Here is a 23,463-nt window from a genome sequence, read left to right on the forward strand (position 1 = left end):
GCAGGACTAAATAAATTTTTTCACTCATTTCCTGTCTCCCTGGGCGGGAAAGCCAGTTTTCGTACTCGCCGAGCTGAGGAGACAGGTAAGTGCATACCAACCACAAGTAACATTAAGCACTTAAACAAACTTGTATGATTATGAACTCCTGCGTAACGAAAGGAACAAACATAGAAACATAAACAGTAAACTTTCACATGAAATGGAATACCAAGCAAGACAGCGGACATAGGGAGAGATCTGTCATGTCAAAAACCAGAAATAGTCCCCAAACGACTAATTCACCAGAATAATGGTCAACAGTAGGTCTTGGAATGACTGGGCGGGCAAGATGCCCTTCAACCCAGAACAGAAGGAGCCGTCACGGTGAGTAAACAAGGCTCCGTTCTCAGTTCTGGGTGGAAGGGCATCTTGACAAACGCGGGATATCCAAGAGCTATAACGCCGGGTGGGGTTCAAGAAGTATCCAAGACCTGCTGTAGCACCCTCCTGCCAAAGGCCGCATCAGCTGAGGCAACGGAGTCGATTTTGTAATGTTTAATGAATGTAGAGGCCGTTGACCAGGTGGCCGCTCTACAAATTTCATCTAGGGATGCTTGCCTACTAAAGGCAGCAGACGTGGAAGCGCTGCGCACAGAATGAGCGGTGATTCCAGCTGGAGGTAGAATTTTGGAAGCCTTGTAGGCTTCTGAAATGCATTGCCTGACTACTGTACTGATCGCAGCATTGGACATTTTCCCCCCTTTAGAAGGGTTGACTAAAGAAACGAAAAGTGCATCAGATTTTCTGATGGAGGCAGTACGATTAATGTAGACCTTCAGAACTCTTCTGAGATCAAGATGATGCCACTCCCTTTCTTTAGGATGTGAAGGATGTGGGCAAAATGAGGGAAGATGTAATTCCTGTGAGCGGTGGAAGAGTGAATTTACTTTAGGAATGAAGGCAGGATCCGGTCTAAGGACCACTTTGTCTCTGTGAAAAACGCAGAGGCCTTCCCTCATGGAGAGAGCCCTCAGTTCAGAGACCCTACGGGCTGATGTCACTGCGACAAGAAAGATGGCCTTCATTCTCAACCACCTTAGAGGTATTTCCTTGATAGGTTCGAAAGGAGGACGGGTAAGGGCGTTGAGCACTACATTGAGGCGCCAGGTGGGAAATCTATGGATCACAGGAGGACAAGTTTGAGTCACCCCTTTCAAAAAGGTTATGATGTGCTGATGTCTTGATAGAGGAGCATCAGCAGATGGTGACAAGACGGTGGATAATGCTGCCACCTGTCTGCGAAGGGTCGCGGCCTTGAGACCCATAGCCAATCCTTCATGAAGGAAATCTAGGATGACTGGTATGCCCGGGGAAAGTGGATCAAATTTTTTACGTCTGCACCACAGAACAAAGGCCTTCCACGAAGTATTATAAATCCTCCTGGTGGAGGGTCGTCTAGCCTCTAACATGGTGTCCACAACCTCAGAGGAATAACCCTCTCTTAGGAGGGACTGCCGCTCAATTTCCACGCGGTTAAGCGCAGCCATTGAGGGTCTGGGTGAAAAAGGGGACCCTGATGTAGCAGATCCGGGGATACCGGAAGTTCCCATGGAGGCTGAATAGATAATTCTCGTAGGCTCGGGAACCAAGGTCTCCTTGGCCAAAAGGGAGCAACGAGAATGACCGTGGCTCCTTCCCTTCTTATCCTTCTTATGACCCTCGGAAGAATGGGAAAGGGAGGAAACGCAAAGAGAGTTTCCTTGGGCCAGGGGGAGATGAGGGCGTCCATGTTCTCTGCCTCTGGATGAAAATACCGAGTCAGGAATCTGGGGAGGAGATGATTGCTCCCCGAGGCAAAGAGGTCCACTGAGGGATGACCGAACCTCTGAATGATCTGAAGGAACACTGACCTGTTGAGGGACCATTCTCCCTCGTCCAGGACTTGCCGACTCAGCCAATCGGCTTGGGAGTTGAGGATCCCTGACACGTGTTCGGCTGTCAGGGATAACAGGTTCGATTCGGCCCAGGAAAGAATGAGCACTGCTTCCTGGTGAAGTCTGGAAGACCTCGAACCCCCCTGTTTGTTGATGTAAGCTTTGGCTGATGTGTTGTCCGTTCGGACTAAGACATGCCTTAGATGTATGATATGTTTGAAGTGTTTCAGTGCGAGCCGGATTGCTCGGAGTTCCAGCAGATTTATGTGTAATTTTCTCTCGCTCATGGACCAAGTCCCCTGAGTTATGAGATTTTGGCAAGTGGCTCCCCACCCTTCCAGACTTGCGTCCGTGTAAATTTGTATCTGATTTTCTATCACAAAATGTATGCCCCTGTTCAAATGGGAGGTCCTGCACCACCAGAGAAGTGATTGCCTGAACGGCCAGGGGAGGGGAATGGATTTGTCCCTGCTCCGAATGATGAAGTCCTGATGGGGTAGCAGGAGATTCTGAAGAGGTCTGAAGTGAAACCTGGCCCATGGTACCGAGCTGAGACAGGCTACCATTTTTCCCAATAACTTGGCCAGGTTCATTATCCGGCCATGACTGTATCTGATCGTGGTCTGGACCATTGACTGGATCTTGACCACCTTGTCTTGAGGTAGAATCACCAAGTTCTTGTGGGTGTCCAAGATGACGCCCAGGTGTTCCAGTCTTTGAGACGGGACCAGGTGACTTTTCTCTGTATTTATGAGGAATCCGTGGTAAGAGAGAACCTGGATTACTCTGGACGTGTGGGTCACGGCTTGATCTCTGGAAGGTGAGCAAATTAGAAGATCGTCTAGATATGGAAATAGGGTAATCCCTTCCAGACGGAGTAGCGCCACCAGTGTCACCAGGATCTTGGTGAATACGCGGGGGGCGGAGGAGAGCCCGAATGGGAGGGCCCTGAACTGATAGTGAGCGTTTGAGTAGCAGAACCTGAGATATTTTCTGTGGGTCTGGTGAATTGGTATATGTAAGTAGGCCTCCTTCAGATCTAAAGAGGTCATGAAGTGGCCTATCTGGAGGGCTTCCAGGATGGATTGGACTGTTTCCATTCGGAACTTCCTGTACCTGACCCTCCTGTTTAGATGTTTGAGGTCTAAGATAGCCCTCCAGTCCCCATTTTTCTTGGGGACTGTAAAGAAAATCGAATAGACCCCTTTGCCCTGATCCGGGAATGGGACAGGTTCTATAGCTTGAATGCTTAGGAGGTGGGAGATAGCCTCCAGGGTTCTCTGGTGTTTCTGCTTTTGTAGGGACCTTGGGGAATGTACAAATTTCTCGATTGGGATACGTGTGAATTCTATCAGGTACCCTGTGGACAATACCTGAGAGACCCAGGCATCCGTGTAGGATGGGTCCCACCTGGTGTGAAAGTGAAGGAGTCTGCCCCCTACCTCCATAAGACTGGCGTCACTGCTTGGAATTCTTGGAGAGTTTGTCTCCCCTGCTGCCGGAGAATTGTTGATGTCCTTGGAAGGGACGAAAATTCCTGGAGCCTCCTCTGCGAAAGGAAGACCTGTTGCCACCGTTCCAGGAACCCCTGCGGTTGTCCGGTCTATAAGGAGCCAATGTGTGAGAGGATCTAAAGTTTGGAAAGGAGGATGAAGGTTTCCCATCCTTCTTAAAGGACTTTGGGAGGACCTTCTTCTTATCTTTATTCTCGACTAGAATTTTATCCAGCCTGTCCCCAAATAGCTTCCCCCCCACAAAGGGATAGGACATGGTTAGAGTCTTGGTCTTCACTTCATTTTGCCAAGGACGAACCCACAAGGCTCTCCTAATTGCGATGTTGGAGGAGACAGCCCTGGCTGCGAATGACATAGCGTCAAGAGACGCGTCTGCCATGAAGGCCGAAGCCTTCAGAAGCCTGGTGAGGCCCTCTGATAATTTACGATTGTCACCAGTATACAATTGGATTATCTTTCTAAGCCACACAATAGATGCCCTAGCCATGATAGAAGTAGCCGCGGAGGCCTGAATTGCCAGCGTGGAGGCTTCATGCACCTTTTTGGACAGGGTCTCTGTTTTCCTGTCTAAAGGATCTCTTATATTCCCCATCCCATCCTCAGAAGGAAGATCAGGGGAGTGAAGGGCCGCAACTGGGGCGTCAATAATAGGGAGCTGGAACAGATTCATAGCTTGGGGAACCATAGTATAAAGTTTCTTGATATTAGCTGAGAATTGCCTGTTGGCCAGGGGTTTGTCAAATTCGGCCTGCACCTGGTTCTCAAAGAACTCAGGGAAGGGAATCTCCCAAACGCGAGGTTTAGTGCTAGGAAAAAATTTCTTGGTGCCCTTCTTTCTTGATTTTGGTTTGGGATCTGTAGTAGGATCGGGGTCCTCATTGAGGTCTAATGCTACCAGTGCCTTGTTCAACAGGCCCTGAAAGTCCTCTGCCAAGAAGAGGCGAGGGTGTTGTTCTTCTAGCAGGATGGGATTATCCTCATCGGAGTCTACTTCTCCATCCTCTTTGCTTTCTGGGTCAGATACTACTGAAACCAGATCTTCCATAGGCTGTAGGGGCTGTTGGCCGGATTGAGACTTTAGGGCTGCCTTAGTGCGCCAACGTGATGGCTGCCCTGTCGGATTGCCCTGGGCCTGAAGAATGGGATCAGAAATAACATTGGAAGGGCCCGGTTCACCCGCCTGAATAAGTGGGGCAATGGACTGACTCAGGGCATTCATCATCTGGGCTTGTCTATCCAGTACACCATTAAATAAGGCTAACATTTCCCTTCTAGAAATAGGAGCATCGTGCTCCGATTGGAGTACATTACCCCCCTGCGATCCGAGTGGATTTCCTTCCCATGGTGAGCCTCCTGAGGCCTCGGGAACACCTGGGGCCTCCTCTGGAAACTCGGCCTCATCGGCGCCATTTTGAGGCGGCTCGTCCGAGCGCGCCTTCTTTGGAGCCGTCGGTCCTCCCGTTCCGCGCGCGGTGGAACCGCCGTTCCGGCCGCCGGGCGCCTCCTTGCGCCTCCGCCCTGTCGATGCGACGAGGGCTAGGTCATGGTCCTCCTCAGACAGGAGGTCCGAGTCGGAGTCCCTCCTGCCGTCCGCCATCTTGCCCAGCCGAGCGAAGTGGGGGGGGGCGAGAATTGAGGGAGCGGGCAAAGACACGGAGAGGGAGGGAGGATTGCGTTCGCAATCGGGAGCAACACCGGGGAAGGACGAACAACGGAGGATAGGACCGAAGACGGAGGGCAGAACGTACAGGGAAACACAGAAAGAAATTTTCTAACGCAAGCGGAGTTCTCTGACCAAGCTGCCACCCTAAACGAGGCAGGACGGAAACTGGCTTTCCCGCCCAGGGAGACAGGAAATGAGTGAAAAAATTTATTTAGTCCTGCCTCCCTGGGCACGTGATGGTAAAACCCGCGTTTGTCAAGATGCCCTTCCACCCAGAACTGAGAAGAGTTGGTTTTTTATATGCCGACTTTCTCCACCACTTAAGGAAGAATTAAACCGGCTTACAATCACCTTCCCTTCCCCTCCCCACAACAGACACCCTGTGAGGTAGGTGGGGCTGAGAGAGCTGTGACTAGCCCAAGGTCACCCAGCTGGCTTCATGTGGAGGAGTGGGGATTGGGAGGCCCCACAACTTGGTTAAGAACACATGAGCCCTTCTGGATCAGACCGGTGGTCCACCTACTCCTGCATCCTGTTTCACACAGAAACCAACTGGTTGCCCTCATAGGTGGGGTCACACGACATAGCGTCCCAATATACTTGCTGTGTTGACAACGGGCTGTGTTTCCATGACGATGTAGCATCTCATCCCTTTTGCAGAGGCCTTGCCCAAAATAGCCCCCGCAGGCCACTTCCACGATTATTTGACGGGCCAGGCCCACAATTAAGAACGGCACGTGGTGTTAGAACGTGATGCTTAAAATTAGATGGACTTGTTCTGGGGGGGGGGGTGTTTTCCCACCCTTGAGAAATGCTAATTGCTACTAAAACAGAAGCCCAGTCCAGAGGCCTACAACACAGGAGAAGAAAGCCAAAAAACACAACTCGACAAAATCCAAAGTTGGTTCCGTTTTTTTATTATTATTATTAATTATTACTTTCATTGGTTCCACAAGGGGTTCTCAAAGAGGCAGTGAGTGAATCTAAAAGTCCTACTTCTGTTGACACACTTAACTCCCCAAAAGAGGATGCTCCCCCTCTACGGCTTTCCAGAACATTCCTAGGAACCCCCTTGCTAGCTACATTTCACAAACACGTACACAGTGTCGTTGGGTAAGAGGAAGCAGCGTTCCTCGAGCCCGTGTTTCCTTTTTATCTAGCTGCTCTTCCACGACCGCTGAGCATCCCTGGAAGTTGTTTGCTGCGGTGGCAGTGAGGAAGAAATTCTCAGCCTGGGGGGCAGAGGGAGGGAGCGTGGGCCCGACTCTGAACCCCCTCGCCCCAAAACAGCAGCACCGTAGAGATGTACGTGGCAGGCCGAGCAGCCGGTACAGGCTAGTTTTTAAAGATGCTTTAGGATTAGAACTAAGTTACCGAGTGAAATGAAACGTTACCGACTTTGTGCTGTATTTGTGCCATCTTCCTATAGCTGGAATGATTTAATCAAGTAAGGAGGTCCACCGAAGCTCCCAAATAAGTAAGGGCTTCTCCTAAATCCTGGATATCCACAACAACGGAACCACCCAGCTCTGTAGCAAGGTCATATTGGCCTGTACCCCAAACCAGCAGCCTGCAGTTGATAGCTATTTGTAATAACTTGTCAAGGGCTACCTCTGTCAAAAGAACGTATCCCGCTCTTTGGCTCTGCCAAAGCCTGCTGGTGTATTGCGCAGACGTCGTGAGACAGACCCCCTTAAGACGGACGCTCACAGAAATCGCTTAAGATGTCTGCCTGAAGGTAGTTCCCGGTACCCGGCTGGATAACCTGTCCCAAGAAAACCTAGCGGCAACAAAGAACAAGCAGGACTTCATTTTTATCATCCAGAACGAGGCTACCACGCTGAGAGAACCTGATCAAAAACACTTAATCGCTGACTGGAGAGAGCGAACTTCTAGTTTTCCTATACAGGGTCAAGAGATTTTCTTCAGTGCAGGGCACGAGATAAAAATCACCAGTCTACTGAGAGCTGGAAATCTTTTTTTTTTCCTCCTTCAGAGTACACAGTAGCAGGAAAAGAGGAAACAAAGAGATCGGTGGAACTTCACGGGAACTAAGATTCAATGTAGTTGGGTTTTTTAAAAAGAAGAACATGGCAAAATTTAAGGCCAAACAAGTTTTGGGAGGGAAGGTGGTATTCTTGCCTCACGAAGCTAAGAAAAACAGGGGCGCTGGCACAAAGGAACTGCAGGAAGGGATTCCTCGTCAGGGGTTGCGTTTTCTTGGGGGGGTGGGGTTCAATAGGCACTAGATCTCCAGCTTCTTGTTGATAAGAAGAGAGCAGGAACTGAGGGTCCCGCCAAGTTTGGCCACCTCAGTGCAAGCCGCTGGGATGAGGGTGTAGTCTGGAAGTTTCTGGAAAGGCTATAAAGGAAGTGGACAAAAACTTGTTAATCCTCTTTCTAGATATATATATTTTTTTTAAAAACACACTAATTTCTGCTCCTCCAGAGGCCAATCCATGCCCAGAGCACATGAAGAGACAGGCGGGATCTCCATGTCTGTTTCTTTGGCAGGGTAACACACACGTATCCGGAGTGGGTGTCTCCTGCCTATCAGCTGACGCTAAGATGTTCAGCAAATACAGCCTTCTCGGCCCTGTGTAATTCACGAGAAAGAGGTAGTCTGGTTCGGGTTTTTTTTTTTAAAAAAAAAGGATCCCAAGAAGATAGCAGGATAGATGGTTTTCCCCTTTCTTCCCTACCCTAAATAAGGAGAAATCGAGGGAGTTGAGTGTTCTCACAGTGGGCCTAGCCACACCTCATAGCAACTACAAATACACCTTAATCCTGTCCCTAAAACAGCTCACGTAAGGACTCGAACATCCTTCAGCCATCACAAACCAAAGCCCTGCTTATAGGGTTGCCTTGGCCACCGGCGGGGGATGGGGGGGCTAGGGTTGTCAGATCCTGGTTGGGAAACTCCTGGAGATTTGGGAATGGAGCCTGGGGAGGACAGGGACCTCAGCGGGATACAATGCCATAGAGTCCACCCTCCAAAGCATCCATTTGCTCCAGGAGTAGAAAAGAGCAAGAATCCACCTGAAAAACTGACAAATTTCCAGAAACTTTCACAATGAACATAAGAACATAAGAAAGGCCCTGCTGGATCAGACCAAGGCCCATCAAGTCCAGCAGTCTGTTCACACAGTGGCCAACCAGGGGCCTCTAGGAAGCCCCCAAACAAATGTTTCTTTTGTGAGTCACAGCTCACTTCTTCAGATACCTGAAGAAGTGAGCTGTGACTCACGAAAGCTGATACCCTGCCAGAAATTTTGTTAGAGGGTCAACAAGGGGCCACTGGATTCTTGCTCTTTTCCACTGCTACAGACAGACTAATAAGGCTAACCCATCGTGATCCAGGGGGACTGATCTCTGTAGTCTGGAGATGAGCTATAATGCCAGGGGATCCCCAGGTCCCACCTGGAGGCTGGCATCCCTAACCCTGCTCCATGCTTAAAGCACATTATTTACCCCCATCCCAAACACACACAAAAACACTTCCATACAGCAGTGCTCCACACCATGGGGTACAGCGCAGGTATTTTTGAGGGTCGCCACACGAGGCAGCCAAATCACGGGGAAATTCTCTGGTGGCTTGCAGGCCTGTACAGTGAACCCAATAAAACTTTACACCCTATTGCTTATAGGAACCCCTCCCCTATACGGAGTAAGACTGCATGTATGCAACCCTCCCAGGCACTGTAGCTATGTACACATGGCAAGGATGAACACATATGAACACATGAAGCTGCCTTATACCGAATCAGCCCCTTGGTCCATCCAAGTCAGTATTGTCTACTCAGGCCATCAGTGGCTCCAGGGTCTCAGGCAGAGGTCTTTCCCTTCACCTACTTGCCTGGCCCCTTTAACTGGAGAGGCCGGGGTTTGAACCTGGGACCTTTTGCATACCAAGCAGATGCTCTGCCACTGAGCCACGGCCCCCTCCCATGACAGCATTTGAATTGACCCTCAAAAATCTGAAGTCCTGCCCCAAGTAGAGTCCACGTCTGTTCTTAGATGGACCTGATCCCCCCGCGCACGCACACAGCCGTGTTCCCATCCTCCACCTCATTTCCCCAAAGTATCCCTCCCTCTTACTTGTACGCTGTTTGGATACTCCTCTGCACTCCGGTGCAAAAGGACGTTGCTCTTCTGGCCGAGCCGAGCATAGATGCAGTTTGCAGCTGGGTCGTCAGGCACGGTCAGTGTTTCATAGTGGTGGTCAGTTAATTGCTCCATAGTCTAGAAAGGAGAAGAGAGGGGGAAATAGAGGCATCCTAGAGGGTTTTTGCCTTCCTCTGGGCATAGAGCAAGGGCCACTGGGGGAAGGAGCGGGGAGGTAGCTGTAAATTTCCAGCATTGTGCTGGGGATTGGACTAGATGACCCCTGAGGTACCTTTCAGCGCTATGTTTCTAAATACTGGTATGAAGCCCTGCGATGACCCCTCCCCCTGCCTAGACTGAATAATGGCCTTGACTTTTAATTTGTTCTCTTTCCCTTTCCTGTGGGTTTTTTTTTTTTAACTCTAGCTCCACGGCGCAGAGTGGTAAGCTGCAGTACCCCTGGGTACCCAAGCTCGGCTCATGACCTGAGTTTGAGCCTGATGGAAGTCAGTTTCGGGTAGCCGGCTCAAGGTTGACTCAGCCTTCCATCCTTCCGAGGTCGGTAAAATGAGGACCCAGCTTGCTGCTGGGGTTCAAGTGTAGATGACTCGGGAAGGCAAGGGCAAACCACCCCATAAATATAGTCTGCCTAGTAAACGTCAGGATGAGCAATCACCCCATGGGTCAGGAATGACCCAGTGCTTGCAGAGGGGACTATCTTTACCTTTACGTCTAGCTCCAGCATCTCTAGCAATCTGCTATCTGTGCTGAAGGTAAACTTAAAAATTGCTTTGCTGGATCACACCACCGTCTATTTTGTGACAAGGGGAATCATTTTCACAGAATGTACAATGAACCTGGAGACTGTGCCAACATGATATAGTGAAAGTTGTTAATTAAGAAGCCTTTCAGACAGGTTTAGACAAATTCAGAAGAATCCATCTACAACGATTAGCCGCAACAGCTAACAGAAACTCCATGTTTAGGGGTAGTGTATCTCTGAATACCTGATGCTGGAAAAGGACACCATCGTCAACCCCCCCGCCCCGGGTGTGTGACTGCTCACTGTTGCAAACAGGATGTGGCACTGAAATGACCCGGGTCTGTTCCAACAATTCTTATATCCATTTGATCAACTAAAAAGGCTTGCCAGATGTTCCAAGGAAACTCTCAAGTTGGGTTTGATGGTCTGCAATGATCCCTGAACAGCGGAGGACAGGCAAACACTTCTACCCCATGGAGCGGAGAGGGGCCTAATGACTTTATGGCTCCTTCCAGAAGCGCCCGCTCCCACCCACCCCACCCCACCACCACAAGGACACGAGTCATTACCTTCATGGCTTTCTTGGCCACCTCGCTGCTGCCAATCACAACTGTGTCAGAGCCGGCCATACTGCAGAAGCTACGGAGGTGCAAAGTGCCTGAGACAGGAACGGTAGATACAGCAAAATCCTGGGCACAGAGAGAGAGAGGTTATCATTGCAGTTTCTGCCATCCAGCTCCACATCCAGTCCAGGGCTTAGCCAGGGATCCACCACTCCAAACCACCGCTCTTAACCACTACACCACACTGGGTAGGGCTTTGATATGGGGGAAAAAGGATATGGATGGAGAGTGGGACCCAGCAGATAGGACTTCCATATTCTCTGGGGGTTAAGGAGGTGGAACTGGAAACATGTGTGTACCAGTAGTGAAAGCACCCTGGGAGAGGGTGTAGTGGTTACATCCTGCGTGGTGTAATGGTTAAGAGCAGTGGTTTGGAGCAGTGGACTCTGATCTGGAGAGCCGGGTTTGATTTCCCACTCCTCCACATGAGCGGTGGAGGCTAATCTGGTGAACTGGGTTGGTTTCCTCACTCCTCCACAGGAAGCCAGCTGGGTGACCTTGGGCTAGTCACAGTTCTCTCTGAACTCTCTCAGCCTCATCTCCCTCACCAGGTGTCTGTTGTGGGGAGGGGAAAGGAAGGTGATTGTATGCTGGCTTGATTCTCCTTAAAACGTAGAGAAAATCGGCACATAAAAACTAACTCTTCTTCTTCAAGGGCAATGGCAGGGAAACGATTACTTGTCCTTATTCTCATGTATATCAAGGTAGCAAGGAGTGCCAACAAACCTAGCCAGGGCAGCGCATGAGGGGAACATGTTTTGGAACCGCCTACCTCCAGACAGCTGCCCAGAGCTTTCCTGAGCAGATGAGTCAACGTGGAAAGAAACCCTGAAACTCATTGTCTTTGCCCTATTTTTAGGTTTTAGAAAATTGGCTGCAGAGCTTAATGGGGAAAGGAGAGAAGACGTGACGTGCAGTACATCAGCTTAGGGGGAAAAACTGAAATGGGCAGAGAAAGGGAGGAAAGTTCCCCGTCTCAGACTGCGGCTCACCCTGAAAGCGTCGGCCACCATCTCTGCGCCTCTGTGATTGGTCCACTTGGAAATTCCCACAAAGAACTCTCGACCTGTAAAGATCAAAGCCATCAACCATTTAGACCCAAAGGAGAAAGCTGAGCCCTCCCTCACACCTCTCCCCAGAACTGTCCCCTAGTGTGACTGATCTCTCTCATGCCAGCTCAGATCTGATTTGGAGCGGTAGATAAGGTTGTCAGCAGGCCAGGAGGAAAAAAAATGCCCTATCCCCGTGTTGGCGAACCTATGGCATGCGTGCCGCAGCCGGCACACCGAGACCTCTCTGTGGGCACGCACAGACCCGTCGCGTCTGCCTAGGGCTGTGCCGTGTTGCCATGGTGAGGGCGCTGAGGGCGGTGCTCCTTCTCCCCAAGCCCATGCTCCCCAAGCCTGCGCTGGCGCCCTCCCTCTCCTTGCACCTGGGGCAAGCCCCTCCCTCTCTCTCAGCTGAGCTACCGCCGCAGCTCAGCTGTTTGTCGGGGCCTCGCCAGTTTGGACAGGGGAGGCTGTGGTGGAGCACCTTGCCATGCCCCCCCTCTCAGCTGAGCCGCATGAATTACATGAGGGGAAATGGTGACTTACATCATGGCTCGTGCTCTGAATTGTCAACAGTTTCAAGCACTTCTTGAGGAGGTTCAGACACAGTATAATTGTTTACTTATGTACAATAATGTCCAATGCCTGAGCAGAGGACGAGTCCTGGAGAGATGCATGCCAAATGCAAACTTTTACCTTTCAATAAAAAGTTGTTTGTATCATTCAAAGCTCTATTATTGTGCTTTTCTTTTAACGCAACAGATGTGAATGTATGAGTTGTTTTTTCTAAACTAAAACCTCAGTATTCAGGTTAAATTGCCGTATTGGCACTTGGCGATAAATAAGTGGGTTTTGGGTTGCAGTTTGGACACTCGGTCTCTAAAAGGTTCGTCATCACTGCCCTATCCCTTTAACAGTGGTTTACTGGGATATCATTTACCAGGTGATGTTATTTTAACTCCATGCCATGGAAAGCTCCGGCTGCCCATTTCCACACAACTAGTTTTAGAGGGTCTGCATGTTGGTGTGCAGTAGAACCGCTCAATTCAAGTCCAGTAGTACCTTAAGAGACCAATGAGAATTTCTGGGCATAAGCTTTTGAGAACATCTGAGGAAGGGAGTGTTGACTCTCGAAAGCCTATACCCCCAAAATCTTGTTAGTCTCTAAGAAGGAGGAGGAAGAAGAACCCTGTGAGGTAGGTGGGGCTGAGAGAGCTCCAAGAGAGCTGTGACTTGCCCAAGGTCACCCAGCTGGCTTCATGTGAAGGAGTGGGGAATCAAACCCAGTTCTCCAGATTAGAGTCCGCCGCTCTTAACCACTGCACCACGCTGGCTCTCTCCTGCCAAGTAGTCCTGTCCAGGGACTACTGCACTCGAATCTAGCATTTCCACACATTCATGCACAGAACTTTTTTTTTTCTCCAGGCCTGTTGGCAACCATTGCTGGAGAAGAGAAAAGGCTCAATCTGAAACTGGGGTCAGCCATAAAATATGTTTTTTAGGCGTCAAGGCTCAGCCCCGGAAAAGGCAGCATAATCATGGAAACCGCCTCTCTGAGCATGCACAGAGTTCCGCACCTTGGAATACCCTGCACACATCTGTGAGGATTACAGGGGGAAGGGGTTCCAGGTCAGACAACCTTCAGCCTCCTTTGTATTTGTTTAACAAGAATTAACCACACCAGGGAAAAACTCTGCATGAAATCTTCCCGAGGTCTCCTTGAAAGGTATAATGATCATCGATCATTTCTACAGCACTTCCGAAATAAAAAGTAGTCGATAATGCTGGCTCACCATCACACGCATTAAAAAAAACCTCAAGAGACTCAGTGTCCCCATTTGACTAGGACTGCAAAGTTTAGTGGATCAAGCGGTTAATCAATTATGTGATTATCACTCCGCATTATTATTATTTATTACCCAGCGCCCTCGACACGCATGGCATTTCAGAGAGTTGAAGCTAACAGGCCCCTGTTCGGAAGAGCTTACAATCTAACACTAGACCTAAAGAAGACAAAAAAGGGAGGGAAGGTAGAAAGATAAACAGGGGACGAATATTTATTCATTCCGGTGATACCCAGTTATCTATCTAGGACACTTTTATTCCACCCTTTCTATGAAGAGATCAGGACAGTGGGCTATAGGAATATTTCTCTTTGGGGTCAGGAAACAATTTTCCTACAGGCCAGATTGGCCAGGGATCCTGGAGGGTTTTTATCGCCATTTTCTGGGCATGGAGTATGGGTCACTGGGGGCATGTAGCGGGGGAGGTAGTTATGAATTTCCTGCATTGTGCAGGGGGTTGGACTAGATGACCCTGGTGGTCCCTTCCAACTTTATGATTCTCCTTTCTTCCATTTTATCCTCAAAACAACCCTGTGAGGTAGGCTTCGCTGAGAGCTCCTAGTCTGATACACTATTATCCTACACTGCCTAAGTCTCAGCATATGCAGTTTCAGTACAGAAGAGGGTCTCTACATATCTTCTTGTTAGAGGAAAGCTGTCCCTAATAAAATAAGGACTTTGAAAAACATGCACGCATCACCTAAAGTCAAAATGTGTTTCAGACATGAATGGGTTTTCCTCATAGGAAAACTTGACTTAAATTAATGAACCAGCGTGGTGTAGTGGTTAAGAGGGGTGGCTTGGAGCGGTGGACTCGGATCTAGAGAACCGGGTTTGATGCCCCACTCCTCCACATGAGCGGCGGAGGCTAATCTGGTGAACTGGATTTGTTTCCTCACTCCTCCACACGAAGCCGGCTGGGTGACCTTGGGCTAGTCACACTCTCTCAGCCCCACCTACCTCACAGGGTGCCTATTGTGGGGAGAGGAAGAGAAGGTGATTGTAAGTCGGTTTGATTCTTCCTTAAGCAGTAGAGAAAGTTGGCATCTAAAAACCAACCCTTCTTCTACTTCTTCAAATTCAAAAGTCTACTAGGATTTCTTTAATCATAAACGTATATTTTACATATAGGGAACCTAGGATAAGACTTACCTGAGGCCAATTTAAAAGCAAGGCTGAACTTGCTTAGGCCTTTCTCAATCACATTTAGCCCTTCATCTAGTGAAACAGCAATGTTTAGGGTTACCAACTCCTGCCTGGGAAATTCCTCATGATTTGGGTGCGGTGTCCGGGGAGGGATTTCACTGAGAATCTACAGTATCTATTTCCAATCTGCCCTCCAAAGCTGCCATTTTCTCCAGGAGAACGAATCTCTGTCGGTTGGAGTTCAACTGAAATTCTGTGAGAACGCCAGGCCCCACCTGGAGGTTGGCAACCCTACCGATAGTGGAGATGTTATAGAATCATAGAGTTGGAAGGGACCACCAGGGCCATCAAGTCCAACCCCCTGCACAATGCAGGAAATTCACAACTACCTCCCCCCACACACGCCCCTAGTGACCAGAAGATGGCCAAGATGCCCTCCCTCTCATCATCTGCCTAAGGTCACAGAATCAGCATTGCTGACAGATGGCCATCTAACCTCTTCTTAAAATCGTCCAGGGAAAGAGAGCTCACCACCTCCCGAGGAAGCCTGTTCCACTGAGGAACCGCTCTAACTGTTAGAAAGTTCTTCCTAACGTCTAGACGGAAACTCTTTTGATTTAATTTCAACCCGCTGGTTCTGGTTCGACCTTCTTGGGCAACAGAAAACAACTCGGCACCCTCCTCAATATGACAGCCCCTCAAGTACTTGAACACGGTTATCATCACCCCTCTCAGTCTTCTCCTCTTCAGGCTAAACATACCCAGCTCCTTCAACCTTTCCTCATAGGACTTGGTCTCCAGACCCCTCACCCTTATTCACCTGTGAAAAGTACATCACTCCCATCCAGGGTTGCTCCTTCATCTGTTACCTCCACAACGCGCAATTTTAGTTCCTCCAAGACCTTCTTGATGCTGCTGATCTGGGGGAATATAAGGGGGGTAAGAGAGAAAGAGATGGATATTTGCCATTATCCGGTCATTTACCTCATATATCTTCTTCCTTTACTACATCTTTTCTTCATATTTCAAATGGTTTCTTGCCCAATAACTATGGTTGCCAGCTCCAGGTTGGGAATTACCTGGAGGTTTTGGGGGCGGAGCCTGAGGAGGGTGAGGTTTGGGAGGGACTTCAATGCCATTGAGTCCAGTTGCCAAAGCGGCCATTTTCTCCAGGGGACCTGATCTCTGTCGCCTGGAGATCAGCTGTAATAGCAGCAGGTCTCCAGCCACCACCTGAAGGTTGGCAACCCTACCAACTACTAGTCCTATCACTACTACAAAGGCTTCAAAAGCCTACACATAGGGACAGTATACAAAAGGTTAAATTGTGGAACTCCCTGCCCTAGGGTGTGGTGATGGCTGCCAACTTGGAGGGCTTGAAGAGGGGAGTGGACATGTTCGTGGAGTAGAGGGCCAATCATGGCTACTAGTCGAAATGGAGACTAGTCATGATACATACCTATTCTCTCCAGGATCAGAGGAGCATGCCTATTACATTAGGTGCCGTGGAACACGGGCAGGATAATGCTGCTACAGTCGTCTTGTTTGGGGGCTTCCTAGAGGCCCCTGGTTGGCCACTGTGTGAACAGACTGCTGGATTTGATGGACCTGGGTCTGATCCAGCAGGGCCTTTCTTATGTTCTTATATTCTTAAGGGCGACCACATGAAAGGCTATACAAGCCATTCTCTGTGTGTCAGTTGTTTCTGAGTGTGAAGCTATTCACGGTCAGCAGCTGGCATGGGTTTACTCACGCCATACCTTTACGAGATGGGGGGGGAGAGAAATCACCACACCCAAAGGATAAATAAATCACCATGCACGTACAATGGCGTGCCATTTGAACCCAACCACCAACAGGAATGAACAGCAGCAGCCTCCACCTGGCAGCCATTTCAAACAGGGGTGCCCGAACAAACTCCTCAAAATAATTCAAATTAATATCCACTGGCAATCTCCTCATGGCTCACTACTACCAAAAAGCCCCTAGAGATTTCACCCATCACTTTATACATATAGCAACATCAAGGTTCATTGGTGTTTTACAAAGCAGAATAAGCTAGATGGCTGAGAGGGGTCCCTGCCCCTAGGGTTGCCAGGTCCTTCTTCGCCCCCAGTGGGAGGTTTTTGGGGTGGAGTCTGAGGAGGGTGGGGTTTGGGGAGGGGAGGGAGGGATTTCAATGCCACAGAGACCAATTGCCAGAGTGGCCATTTTCTCCAGGTGAACTGATCTCTATTGGCTGGAGATCAGTTGTAATAACGGGAGATCTCCAGCTACTACCTGGAGGTTGGCAACCCTACCCTGCCCCCAAGCAGCCTGCATTTTATTTTGACAATTATACCAGAGGCGTAAGATAAATGATAAATGTATGGGTGTGAAAGCTGGACAGTGAAGAAAGCTGATAGGAAGAAAATAGATTCCTTTGAAATGTGGTGTTGGAGGAGTGTTACGGATACCGTGGACGGCCAAAAAAACAAATCCGTGGGTTCTAGATCCAATCAAGCCTGAACTGACCCTAGAAGCTAAAATGACTAAACTGCGGCTGTCGTATTTTGGTCACGTCATGAGACGACAAGAGTCACTGGAAAAGACAGTCATGCTAGGAAAAGTTGAGGGCAGCAGGAAAAGAGGAAGACCCGACAAGAGATGGACAGACTCAATAAAGGAAGCCACAGCCCTCCATTTGCAAGATCTGAGCAAGGCTGTCAAAGATAGGACGTTTTGGAGGACTTTCGTTCATAGGGTCGCCATGAGTCGGAAGAGACTTGACGGCACTTAACACACACACACACAAGACAAATGAAGCTGCATGTATTTAAAGTTCATTTTGGGTGGGGAAAGAGCGTTGCTAAGCCATGACTGAACTGTAAGAGAATGCGAAGACACAAAAGCAAGCCCTACACACCCCACCCCACCACAACCCTGCTGTCTGCAGCCGTTGCCGCTGTCTTTCTGAAAGAAGCAGTTTGTCGGTTTGCTGCCGGAGTGGCTGATCTCATCTGCCTAGGCAACACAGTTTTATTGCTTCTTTACAAAGACAAGTTGCAACTGCCGGGGGAAGACGGACTGATATCAGAGGGGCGGGGATGGAGAGTGAGAGTCGCCTCTACTCTCATTCAGAGGGAATGTAGGGCAATAAGCCAGTCGCTCCCTGAATCTCTGCGCACACGCACTCCCCACCCAAAAAAACACTTCCTTCCAAGAAGGAATTACAGGACTGCAGAACCGGGGAGTTCATTCCATCGCCACCCCACCCACCCACCCCCAAAGACTCATAGCAACTTCACACAAGATGAAATTTCTTAGACGGATAACATTAGCACGGAGAAACTCCTTTCTCCCCGCACGCATGTAGTCGGATCATAAACAAAGAAAGAGTACACAAGTCGCTTTTGCCAAATGTAGACTGCCAACCTTGGTCTCTTCCGGCACACTTAGACACAACCGTGTTCACACTGTAACTTAAATGAGTCTGGAAATGTACAGCAGTTAGTGGACAGAAAAATTAACTGTTCAAGAAACGTTAATGAATAACTCAAATGAGCTTAGAAATATAAAATAGTCAGTGAACAAATAAAATTATCAATTTATGCATGGTGGATATCTCATAAAAAACATAAATAATTACAGTCACATAAATTATGAAGATTTAATTCTATAACCATATTAGAAATAATAATTGATGAATTACTGGTTTATCTTTCTTCTCTGCTCTTTAGCCCTATTTTTTATGATTTAGTGCCTAGATTGTGTGTAGGTTTGAGTATAAATGTTTATACTGTTTCTAAATTAAAAATTATCTGTTGATAAACACTGAAAGATATGAATTAGTTCTGCTCTATTCGGTATTCTATGAGGATCTTGTTGCAGGTATAGAGCAGGGCTTCTTAACACTTTTCCCACTTGCAACCCCTTTTTGCCCGAGAAATTTTTACGCAACCACAGGTATATAGGAATATATATCAGCAATGTTTTGATTTGTATACCTATTTTATATTGCCAAATTTTTTGTGACCCCATATGGGGTCGCGACCCACAGTTTAAGAAGCTTTGTTATAGAGTACTGATTATGTATGAGGAGTGTATATTGTATGTGTGTTTTACATGTTTTAAAAAAAAAAATTAAAAAAAAAATGTTTACACTGAATTACCTACTGGACAGAGTTTTGTCCTAACAGGACGATACAGTATCAGGAAAGGTGGTGTTTAGTGTAATTTTCCTACCATCTAACAAGATACTTTTAAGGCACTCATGCTCATATGGATTTTGTTTTAATAAAACTGCAGAAATTTATTCTTTTCTATTTATTTATACATACCCCACCTTCTTCCCAATGGGATGTGTTCAAAAGCACTCCAATTGAGTTATCAGACATTTAGGGAATGGGGGGGGGGATGTTAATGTTACACGCATAGATTGTCCGTAAAAAGAAACCAATTAATATCCTTAGGGGAAATTCTGTGTGAAACAGCCCCAAAACATGAGGAAACATAAGAACATAAGAAAGGCCATGCTGGATCTGACCAAGGTCTATCAAGACCAGCAGTCTGTTAACACAGAGGCCAACCAGGTTCCTCTAGGAAGCCCACAACACAAGACGACTGCAGCATTGTCCTGCCTGTGTCGCAAAGCACCTAACAGAATAGGCATGCTCCTCTGATTCTGGAGAGAATAGGTATGCATCGTGACTAGTATTTATTTTGACTAAAATAATAGGTCATTGATAACCCTCTCCTCCAGGAACATGTCCACTCCCCTCTTAAAGCCTTCCAAGTTGGCAGCCATCACCACATCCTGGGGCAGGGAGTTCCACAATTTAACTACACCACAATTTAACTAGGAAAGCCTTGGATTATGAAATACATTTCCTAAAAACGGAAGAACAGCAAAAAGATATACAGAACAACCTTCTACCTGGCAATGATGAAACTCAGGGAGGAACAGAGATTTAGGGTCTTTCCTTTGCACAAAGGGCCAATTGTTACCTAGGAATTAGGCGGGGCACACGTGGGGCGGGGGGAAAGGCTGCAATCCTATGCATACAGATCTCAGAATAAGCTCCGTGGAAGACCATGGGGCTTGTTTCAGAGCAAAACATGCCCAGGGCTGGGCTGACACCCCCCCTGTATCCACTAAGTGACGCTGGGAACAGAGAGCCGGGGTCATGAGGGGTGGATAAGGCAACACTCCAACTGGCGAGGCAACCGGTCAGGCGGCCGCGTTATCACTTCAGGGAAAAGGGCGGAATTAATCCCAGAGGCTCCTGCAGAGGAACAGATGGGACAGGGTTTTAATACACAGCGAGACACGGCAGCCTGCCTCCCATGGAAAGCAGCAATCCTGGCGCGTAACTCTGTTTCAGAATCCCCCACGAAAGGCCCCCCCTGGGCCCTATTACCATTCTCAAGAGCTCACGGGGTCCTGGCTTCTAGTTCCCATGCCTCTTACCCATATACTAGATCCCGCTTCTTTCTTAGGGACTTCAGGCCGTGCTGCCAGAATGGCTGCATGCCATCATCCAGGACTTCTAATATAGCCACTGGCTATATTATTTCTTTAGTTATTTATCCCCCGCTTTTGCTTTCCTCCAGGAGGAAGAGGAAGAAGAAGAGTTGGTTTTTATAAGCCAACTTTCTCTACCACTTAAGGCAGAATCAAACCGGCTTACAATCACCTTCCTTTCCCCTCCCCACCATAGACGCCCTGTGAGGTGGGTGGGGCTGAGAGAGTCCACTTGCCAAAGCGGCCACTTTCCCCAGGTGAACTGATCTCTATCGGCTGGAGATCAGTTGTAATAACGGGAGATCTCCAGCTAGCACCTGTAGGTTGGCAACCCTATGCACAGGGTTGTTGTAAGGATAAAATGGAGGAGAGGAGAACAGCGTAAGGGGGATATAAATGAAGCAAATTTTTTTTAAAAAAAAAAACACACAGTCCTATAACCCTTTAAGCACACTAACAGATTACCTCATCCCGCCGTGAGGGCACCCAAGGCCGCGTGAGCAGTGCCGTGTCCCCTTGTATCACCGCCAAATCCCCTACTAGCGTCGAACAAGGGAGGCCTTCGTCCGCCGCCAGCTCGATGACTTGCAGGCCCAGCTTCTGGCGTAGGATGCCCGTGTAGACTCCATACTGCCGATGAGCCTTGGCCAGGTCCACCGGTTCATTCCCCCCTTCAGACCCTTCCGCCGCCGTCTCCAAGGTACCAAACGAGGAAGGGATGCATCGGACAATGACGTGGGTGTACTTGCCAAAAGAGGAGATGCTGGCCATGGTCTGAAAGGGAAACAGAAGGAGGTACCATTTAGCCACCCTCCCCACTAAGAAACATACCATGCCTAAGTCAAGTCTGAGTTCCATCAATGTGTATTCCCTTTCTTGCACTGACCAGATATCTCCCAATTCTGTATTAGTAGTCAAGTACAATTGTGGAACTCCCTGCCCCAGGAGCTGTGGTGGCTGCCAACTTGGAAGTCTTTAAAAGGGGACATGTTCATGGAGGAGAGGGCTATCCATGGCTACTAGTCAAAATGAATACTGGCCATGATGCATACCTAGTCTCTCCAGGATCAGAGGAGCATGCCTATTCTATTAGGTGCTACAAAACACAGGTAGGATGCTGCTGCTGCAATCGTCTTGTGGGCTTCCTAGAGGTACCTGGTTGGCCACTGTGTGAACAGAACGCTAGAATTGATGGATAGGGTTGCCAACCACCAGGCACTAAATAGAAAGATCTGGCAACCGGCTAAGGAATTATTCAGTACGCAGCCACCAACACACTTATTTCTTTTACTTTTTTTACACTTATTTCTTTTACTTTTGGGAGGAAAAACCTTCAAGTATTCAATTATATAGCTATTTTACAAGATAAACCATCATATGCGCTTTTTATGCAATATGTTAGAAAGCTGTTGTATTATTTATACAGGGAAATATATATACACAGATATATCACTGTTCATATAATTCATCTTATTCAGTAGAACAGTAGAACTTATGAAATTCTAACTATATATAAACCAAACTTGTCAAAACGTTCCAAAAGATAAATCCGTGGTGGGTGGGTGGGTGGATCCTGCGCACCACACCGAAAATTCACTTGCTTCCGAGTCCTGGTTTGATTAATCCAATCCGAACATCGCTCCTTCCAAACCTGTGTTATGCAGCTCCGTGCCTTCTATGATGTGATTTTCTTTACAAAATTGACTCAGGCTGATGCCTTGATGCCCAAAATCTGGGCTGACGCCCCAGTAATGGAAAATGACAAGATTCCGGCTATATCATGTTTCGTAGGCTTCCTCTGAATATTAATATCATATCTAAAATAGGCACATTATACATTATAATAACATGCATATTACATTAAATGTTGGAATTCATACCAATACAGTAATATTACAAACTCACCCGGCCGCAACCTTGCAGCTCCTGGAATGTGACTCTTAGTCCATTAATTTGCTAAACCAGAGCACGATGCTATGTAAGGAAAATACCTGTGGCAGGTGCAGCTAATACCCTCTATCTCTGAACTGTTGTGTCATGGTAAAAATCCTGCAAAACTTATACGTTGCAGTCTATACTGTAATCTATACTATTTACTTACTCTACATATAACCTGAACTATGAAATAATACGTCTATGTGTGTAGAAAAGGGGAAACTGTTGCTAACTGAAGAAAGGCAACACAACAGTGATATTCACATCTGAATTAAACCACTGAGCCGACTTTTCCAGTACTGTGACTGGCAGCGGCTGTCTAAAAGTCTCTGGCAGAGGGTTTTCCCCATGCCTGTGGTTTTGAGATGCTAAGGAGCAACCCTATACCTTATATACCTATACAGCACGTGCTTGGGGCCCTCCCTACGAAGGCCGTGAGCCCCACAGGGATAAAGATAAATTAGACTTTAATGAAATTGCCATAAGCCACTCAGAACCAAGGGGATGAAGTGGGATATAAATACATCAAACACATCTACCCCACTCATTTTCATTCCTTACTCATACAGAGGTAGGGGGTGGGGGTGGTAAAGGGGTTTCCCCCTCTGGCTCAGGGAGTAGGGTTGCCAAGACCTCCAGGTAGTAGCTGGAGATCTCCCACTATTACAACTGATCTCCATCCGACAGAGATCAGTTCCCCGGAGAGAATGGCCACTTTGGCAACAGGACTCTATGGCATTGAAGTCCCTCCCCTCTCCAAACCCCGCCCTCTTCAGGCTCCGCCCCAAAAAACTCCAGGAATTTTCCAACCTGAAGATGGCAACCCTACCAGGGAGCCCTCGAAGATTAGGAAAAAGACACACTCCCCCTTCCAGCCTGTCCTCACTGCAAGGAACTAGCACAAATCCCCTCCATGTACCTTTATTTTGCCTCCCCCCTCCCCATTTTGGCCAGCTCTGAATTTCTGCGACTGATCTCTTCTTTTGCAGGGTTTCCAGGTCCCTTTTCCCCACCAATGGGAGATTTTTGGGGTGGAGCCTGAGGAGGGTGGGGTTTGGGGAGGGACTTCAATGCCATAGAGTCCAATTGCCCAAGAAGTCATTTTCTCCTGGCAAACTGATCTCTATCGGCTGGAGATCAGTTGTAATAGCAGGAGATCTCCAGCTACCACCTGGAGGTTGAGCGAACTACTCACTCGACTGCAAAAGATAATTGCAACCAAACAAAACAGTAGCAGGCGAAAGAAATGAACAACGAGCAATCGAATGCACACAGTCAAAGATTGTAGGTATATTGTAACTTAGAAGAAACTGAAGTCACAAACCAGGCTAAGTTACAATATACCTACAGTCTTTGACTGTGTGCATTCGATTGCTCGTTGTTCATTTCTTTAGCCAACTACC

The 23,463-nt window shown here is 48.1% G+C and overlaps 1 protein-coding gene across 1 annotated transcript in view; it reads right to left on the bottom strand.

Annotated features, from left to right (window-relative positions):
- Window positions 1-7,319: 7,319 nt before the first annotated feature.
- Window positions 7,320-23,463, bottom strand: part of DDAH2 (dimethylarginine dimethylaminohydrolase 2) — a 40,965-nt gene continuing 24,821 nt past the window's right edge. Inside the window, exons 2-7 of the mRNA XM_056861036.1 lie at window positions 20,591-20,899; window positions 15,443-15,542; window positions 11,576-11,649; window positions 10,530-10,649; window positions 9,192-9,335; window positions 7,320-7,455 (exon numbers count right to left, since the gene is read on the bottom strand). Coding sequence (XP_056717014.1) covers window positions 7,339-7,455; window positions 9,192-9,335; window positions 10,530-10,649; window positions 11,576-11,649; window positions 15,443-15,542; window positions 20,591-20,896 — 861 coding nt within the window. The 5' untranslated portion in view covers window positions 20,897-20,899 and the 3' untranslated portion in view covers window positions 7,320-7,338. The remainder of the gene's footprint in view (window positions 7,456-9,191; window positions 9,336-10,529; window positions 10,650-11,575; window positions 11,650-15,442; window positions 15,543-20,590; window positions 20,900-23,463) is intronic.

The sequence above is a fragment of the Euleptes europaea genome, chromosome 1 (assembly GCF_029931775.1).
Source record: "Euleptes europaea isolate rEulEur1 chromosome 1, rEulEur1.hap1, whole genome shotgun sequence".
Taxonomy (NCBI): Eukaryota; Metazoa; Chordata; class Lepidosauria; order Squamata; family Sphaerodactylidae; genus Euleptes; species Euleptes europaea.